Source organism: Papaver somniferum, chromosome 7 (assembly GCF_003573695.1).
Source record: "Papaver somniferum cultivar HN1 chromosome 7, ASM357369v1, whole genome shotgun sequence".
In the NCBI taxonomy this organism is placed as follows: Eukaryota; Viridiplantae; Streptophyta; class Magnoliopsida; order Ranunculales; family Papaveraceae; genus Papaver; species Papaver somniferum.
In genome coordinates this window covers 4,328,010-4,335,587 of record NC_039364.1, presented here as the reverse complement: position 1 = coordinate 4,335,587, position 7,578 = coordinate 4,328,010, and the positions used below count along the sequence as shown (strand labels likewise).

At 36.0% G+C, this 7,578-nt stretch overlaps 1 protein-coding gene across 1 annotated transcript; it reads right to left on the bottom strand.

The window, feature by feature from the left end:
• Window positions 1–2,835: 2,835 nt before the first annotated feature.
• On the bottom strand, window positions 2,836–6,760 carry LOC113294703 (60S ribosomal export protein NMD3-like). The gene is made up of 3 exons (XM_026543081.1): window positions 6,713–6,760; window positions 4,331–5,916; window positions 2,836–3,139 (listed from the first exon to the last, which is right to left on the bottom strand). Exon 2 carries the CDS (start codon window positions 5,897–5,899, stop codon window positions 4,373–4,375), a length of 1,527 nt encoding a protein of 508 aa, XP_026398866.1. The 5' UTR covers window positions 5,900–5,916; window positions 6,713–6,760; the 3' UTR covers window positions 2,836–3,139; window positions 4,331–4,372.
• Window positions 6,761–7,578: the final 818 nt, after the last annotated feature.

Genomic DNA, 7,578 nt, shown 5'->3' with positions numbered 1-7,578 from the left:
CGACAAGTTAGAGTATTTGTGGCGGTTTATCATAAACCCTCACAAATAACCCATATTTGTGACGCCCCCCTTAAAAAAACCTCACAATTGAGAGCTGTTTTTGTAGTGGTGGTTGTGAGAACCTTCCATAACCTTGTAGAGAACTCATCTACTCAATTTTTCGTTGTAATTAAACGAAAGCTTGAATGGGCATTTAATATTCTTTAAGAAAGTTTTGTTCTTCCTATTTGTCTTTCCTTTATAAACATAACCCTTCCTCTTGTGGCTTTTATCGGGACCACCGCTTCTCTCACAAACCATTTTAAAACGGGTTTTTTTTTCTCTCCCATTCAATACTAATACGTACATGTCTTTTAGTGCATGTTGTCTAGCCCAACTCTTTGCCTCTAAAGGACATTTGAATACCAAGTCATTCATGTGGTGATGGGACGTGTCATCGTACAAAATATCAACAGGGTAAATTGATTTTCCATTAGTTCTATTGGATCAGATGCAACCTACGAGTAATAGCACAACGATAATACCAACGTAAAATAAGAAATATTTAAATTTTCGGCAATGTAAAAATATACGATCCTGCCGAAAAAAAGGTTCGGTTATGAAAACAAAATTGCGATCTTTCCGAACAGAAAGTTCGGTTATGAAAAAAGATTGCGATCTTGCCGAACAGAAAGTTCGGTTATTAAAAAAAAATACGATCTTGCCGAACTTGTTCTTTGGAATTTTCTATGGTATAGTTCGGCAACATAATTACTACACTCGACTAAACCGAACTACAAAGTTCGGTTAGCTATTCAATGAACGTGATTTGCGATCTTGCCGAAAAAAATGTTTGGCAACAAAGGGACTAAACTCGACTAAACCGAACTATTAACTATATGCTCTCTAAAATTAGTTCTGCAACGTTTTCTGGAAAAAGATAACTAAACTCTCAAAAACGTCCATTAAAACAGAGTTCGGGTACATACGTATGCTAAAATGAGTAACCGAACTGCACATACAGGAGAGTTCGGCTACCTGTTCTGCAGAATTGCTAACCGAACTACTTCGACCTAGCCGAAATTTCTTCCTGAAATTTTCGATTTTGCCAATTTTTTGCACAATTCAACATTCATTAAATAAATTTGAGCCATACCTGAGTGCCCATAACTTCATCTTCTGGTTGTGGCTGATAAAATTTGTCATATGGGTCGTTTGCTTGAGTTTAGGAAAAAAACATTCATCATCTAACAAATAACTCATACCCGGATATTGACAAGTACTGACAAATACGCTAGGAGATGAAGGAAGTTCTGATTCTGATGAGGAGTTATCATCACAAGAATCACTCATATCATATTTAGAAAACCCAAAATAAGAATTTTTTGGTTCAAACCTATTTTTCTTCAACTTTTTTTCTTCTTCTTCTTCTCTCTCAATAATTCCGATTCTAACAAAACTATCCTATTAATAACTCACTAGTCACTAACTAATCAGTAATTAATCATTACATTAACATTAACTAATTAATTTAATTACCAAGAGTAAAATTGATATTAAAAATAAATTTAGATAAGGAGTGACCCAAAATTACTTCAAATGTCCCACCCCAAAATGGAAGAGTAGTCCCCCACCTATTTGGAGTAGTCCCAAAATATCATTCTAGTTTTTTCGTGCCCCATCAATCCAATCCGGTCAGAGAAGATTTATTCATTCCAACCCTAATATCTCAGTAGAAGATTTAGAGCAGAGGATAGCTGTTTGAGTGAGGAGGCGGAGTTGAGTGAAAACCCAGTAACCGGAGTTGTGCTGGTGAGAATTTGCCGGCTTATCGTACTGTATTAAAAATGTTGTTGAAATTCGTGGCTCATGCACGTTCACTTCATAATGCTTTGTCTCCTCTTTGAAACTCAGTCGTCTAATTTCCCATCTGTTCTCTACGTGTTTTCATCTCTTGTCCCAGTGTTGGATATCTTGGGTAATCTCAGGACTTTAGGCTTTCATCTGGTGCGTTTCCTTCCCCTACTTTGGTATCCCTTAACGTGTCGCTTAGATTATATTTTACTTACTACAACAAGATTGTACGTTATTCATTCACAATTTATTTTGTTTCTTAAAGTGTTATTGAGAACTCATATCTTGATAGAAATTATGAGACTGGTAATAGTAATGCCGCATTCGACCTTTCCTGCCCCGCCTCTCCAAATGGGAGACTCCCGTTGTACCCGGTGGTTACATGCTAGATGTGTCAACAAAGTCAAATTGGTTCCTCTTTTGACCTAGTGCGGTGACTGATTCAGTTACCGGAGATGTGTCTCCTTCATTTTCTTTCTCTACTGATCCAACTTCTTTTCGACTAGGGGAACAGCCATGGTCTGAAATATCATTTAAAACTTCCAGTTGAGCTGCTAAAGTATCCCACCCCCCATCTTTCCTTTCCTGCCGGAAAGCAGAGAGACCTTCTCACCCCATTGTTGCTAGAGTGAAGATATCTCATACTCCCCTCTATTATTAGACTGTCTCTTAATGATCCATCTACATTCTTGCTCAGAACACTTGATCGAATCATATTGAATAATTCAAGAGTCAAAGAAGCTTTCCAAGCATAACCCATCCGTCGAATCAAAATGTTTTTGCTTGACGTATATCTACACTCGGTCTTGATGTCCTTATTGATGAAGAGAGAGTAAAAATCGTGCGGCGTTATCGTGGTAAAGGAAGGACAAGGAAACCTCTCCAGTTATCTACGGTTTATCGTGGTAAAGGAAGGACAAGGAAACCTCTCCAGTTATCTACGGTTAATTCCACGTTGGGCGAGCGTATCAAAATAAAAATAAAAAATTGACTACATGCAAATTGGAAGTAAAACAATTAAACAGAACTAAAAAGTACCCAAAACTAAAACACCACTTCAGTCAAAAGAAAGTAAAACTGGTAAAATTCAACGTTTCTGCACCCTACTCTTACCAGGAAGAGTCATCTGCCTACATAAACCACCTTGTTTATCCTCTATACAAAAGAGGTAGAAGGATATACCCACCAAGGCAAAAATCAAAGTTGAAATCATCAGCTAAATTTCCCAAAATGCAATCAAGTGTCAGTCAATGCAACAAGTATTCTGATCAATCCATAGAGTAGTTTCAGCCTTTAAGAGTTCCTCCTGCAAAAAGAATATTTAACATACTCGGCGAATTAAATTTCTCAAGAACCTAACAACAAACTTCATAGGTTTGAAGCACAGAAAATCACTGCAGCATATATGATAACATAATAAGAACGCTTGGTAGTAGTTAGTAGTGTTTCAGTCAAGGTTATATATTATTAAGAAGGCACCATGCTAACATAAACTCATTTTTCTACCCAACAAATTAGCACACATGTTCTCTCACTCTCTCACTCTATTAATAATCTTAAAGTGTGTATGATACGCCAGATAAACAGATACCAACTTCTACAGAATAAAAAATGTACACAATGACAGGGTGCAAACACTAAGAAAATAGCCTATCGCCCTATGTTGTCATAGGCGTGAGGCGCCGGGCAGTGCGGGTGTAAAATCCGAGTAACTATTCTAGGCACAATTATAGAGAAGAGGATCAAGGCCGAATAATTATCTTCTTTCTATATTTACATCAAACAATAAAGCCTATTACTATACTTATATCAAAGAATTAAAACGTCAAAATTGCATCCATTCCACCAATCACGTCCATTTAGTTTGAAAATAATATGAAACTCTCTTCTTCATTTTCCATCAGTCAAATGTTTCCACATATTAATAACATTAATCACATTCAATTAGGGGAAAGATTTGAGAAAGATTTTCTTTTTTTTTAAATATACCTTTTGGGCGCATAAAGGCGCCGTTAGGAATCCACTATTTAAAAGTGGCATCTTTTTTCCTTAGCAAGACGCCAAATGGAAAAATAGGGCCACTTTGGCGCCAAGGCGACGCCTTTGACAACATAGCTATTGCCTACATTTTAAAATAGTAAAGATATAACATGTGTGCTTAACATCTCTAACTTTTAATGCATACCAACAATACTACCAGGCAGAACTTGTTTTACACATGCAAATTCACAATACTTATAGCAAAAAAAATGTTCATAAAGCGACGTAACTTATGATGACTTTATGTTGATTATGCTCATATAGCACTGTGAAAGACCAAAACTTTTGCTTGAAGGCATGCAAAGTGACTATTTTGAGCTTCTTGCCCATCAAATGCAACTTCGGAAAACAATCGTAAGCTGAGTTCAATTCAATTTCATGAGAATTTTAGAGGAAAGAGTAGGAAGCTAAGTTCTGCGTAAACATAAGGAAGAAATAAATGGCAAAAATGACATACCAGTTGAGAAAGGATAAACTCAGCCTCCCATCTTACAGAGAATCAGTCGATCATGCCTTGCCCATTATTATTGTCCTCTTCTTCTTCGCCACCAAGTTTAAGACCAGCGAGCATCTGATCTAAAGGCAATAGTCCATCATCATCTGCCTCAGTCATCTCCGATGGTTGGTACTCTTCATTGTGGTGCAAGGATATGTTAAGCGCCATCTCTGGGTTTTCTTCCAAAATTTTCAAGAATTCTTCAATCTCAGTATTCATCTTCTCCTCATCAAGTTTTCTATTAGAATTATCCACTTCCATATTCATGAACTTCAGCTTCCAAGCACGAGGTTTGCCACGTTTCTTTAGTCGCTTCTCTTCATAGCTCTTCTTTATTAAAATTGCATCAGGAATGACAAGACCTTTATATGTAATGTCAATATTAGCTCCATATAGGTCATAGCCAAGAGCATAATCGCCGGGGTTTAAAAGATGGCCAAGATGGGTTCTTATATTAAAGATCAAGTCATTTTTGCCAAAATCAGAGACACGTGCAACTTGAACGTCTGCTAATGCGTAAGTTGTTCCGCCAACATTCACTTCAGATATCATGGGTTCCACATCCAAAACTATATATTCCACGAGTTGTCGACTTGATAGCAAAGTCTTGAAAGGCATCCTCCAATACTGGTCTGCAACCATGTACGACATCCTCAAAGTAAGGGGATCAAGTAAAGCAATGCTGTCACTTACTTTCGTGCACAGTACTAGTGGACCCAGATTTCCCAAGCTAAGAGCTGTTTTGGGAGGAAGACAGATCAGATCCTCGCGGCAAATGGGACAAATTTCAACAGAAAATGTGTATTTATAATTGTAGGTGGAGCTCTTTTCGTCATGGGATACTAGCTGTTTATCATTTCGGCTCTTGATTGGACAAACTTTACCGACGAAATCAACAAACTTTAGAGCATGGCTTCGGTTGGCGAAGAAAAAATCAATACCATGATCCATCTGCTTAATCTTTATTGCATGAAGAGCAGCATTATGCTTGAGAATGAGCTGCTCAAGATAAAAGAACGTTCTACGGTGCGGCACATGTTGTCTTAACTGAACAGAAGCAATCCACTGATCAGGATTAGCAGCAATCCTTGAACAGGATTCACACAAGTGGTCCTGTACAACATACTCAACAAGGTAAGCTTGCTCTAAAACAACTCCATTAAGTACTTCTTTCTGCACTCCAATTTTAACCTTGATCCTCTTCGAATGTGGTTCTGTCCATATAAACTCGGCATGTGTAAGCCTAACCTTACTCAAATTCTTCAACCTTTTCACACAAAATGTTAAGAGCTCTTTGGATTCTAGCTCGCATTTCATCCAAGTTCGCGGTGGCTGCAAGTAACTGTTGCATTCAGGGCAGTACATGATGATAACATTCTTTTGTAGACCTTCAGTGATGTCAACTTCAGCTCTTAAACATTTGACACACATATTTGCAGCATTCTGTGGCATCAGAATTCCACATTTGCAACATAAAATAGTCCCAACAGTATGTTGGATCCTAAACATCCCTGATTCAACGACCGCCATTTTTAAAGACAGATGAACTGAACAAAAAAAAAAACACAAGAACCAAAAGGTTAGGACTAAATATGGTGAACTTAGCTTGAGTCTCAACCAAAATAGTATCAACAACCAAATATTAAAAAATTATTGATGCCTACAGAAAGGTTGCTCCAAAGTTGTACCAAGTAACAAACCAATCCAATGAAATTCTTGGTACTAATGGATACAACTAGCTTAAACAACATGGAAAAATCATAATAAAGGCATGGATTTGGTTATTTTGATTTCTAAATAAATCTGTAATCTAAGTAAATCAACTCTATCATATGTTTCTAGAATAAAAATTTGAAATGAAACACAAAATAAAGATAGATCCTACAACATCATTAGAAACATGAATTTCCCTAAAAACAAAACTGGCTTATTAAAAAATAACGGAGGGAGTAGTACAAAATAAATTGGCCATCACAAAATTGATAAAGAGTTGAAAAAAACAAAAAAAAAATGTAGATGGATGTCCATAAAGACATAATACCATCATAAATCCATAAGCAATAGAGACTTTGTAGTCATAATTACAGAACATCAAATATATCAGTTTCTAATTCAATTTAATTTTTCCTGATTGTGTTCCCAAACAGGCTTACTCAACGAGTCAATCAGAATAATCAAGAACAAGAAACAATGGCATCAATATCTTCGTCGTTAGCTAAAAAGAGAAACAATCTAACCTAATCTAATCCCAGCCAACCATATAATTCATGAATCTGAAAGATGAAAAGCAGAAACGAAACGAAACCGTAAATCAAAGTCAGAAAAAGGAGGATTTCAACATACCTGATCTGCCTCTGCTTGGTGATTGGGAATGATTTTGTAGCCGGCGGCGCAGAAAGACCAAGTTAAATAAAGAGAAAACAGAAACATAAAAGATCAACATAAAAGAAGAAAAAATGGTTTTCATAATTAGTTGTTAATCAATTGGATGTGTTATGCTTAGATTTATTTCTTTGATAATTCATACTTAGGGATTACAATTTAATATTTGGACATCTTATAGATTAATAGTGAATTAATGAAAAAAAAAGAGCTTAATAATAATTTTAGAAATAATACTGTTAACCAATCATCTAGAAAAAATAGTGGAATTCGGAGCCTTGGTCTATTTGAAATCATGAAATCAACTTCTAATTGAGTTTTCTTTAGTTTTGATAAATCTAATATCTATTTCTTTCACAAGTCTCAACGAATCTTTTACTACAACAACTTTAAAATCTTATCAGCTGTCCTAAAAGATTAGGGAAGACTAATCTTCCCTTATCCGAATTAAATTTATAACTAATCCTAATAACCCATTAATTTAACCACTACCCACTAATTTAACCCACTAAATTAAAACCTAAAATCAGTTTCAAAAACAAATCTATTCCTATTCCTTATTCTTCTTCTTCTTATTATTGTTTTCTCCTTCTTCATAGACATCGCCGTTAATCGTCGATTGTAAAACTTTCATCGTCGATTAATCAATCGTTTATAACAATGCGTGCCAAGAAAACTGCAAGAGTTCTAGGTTCCAGTCCGGGACTCGGAAAAATAGCGAATCTCCCAAAGCAAATTCAAATTGATAAACAACTTGAAGCAAAGTTGAGAAACAAAATCGAGCATCCAACAGGAAAAAAGGTGTCTGATTCGCTTCAAATGCAAAT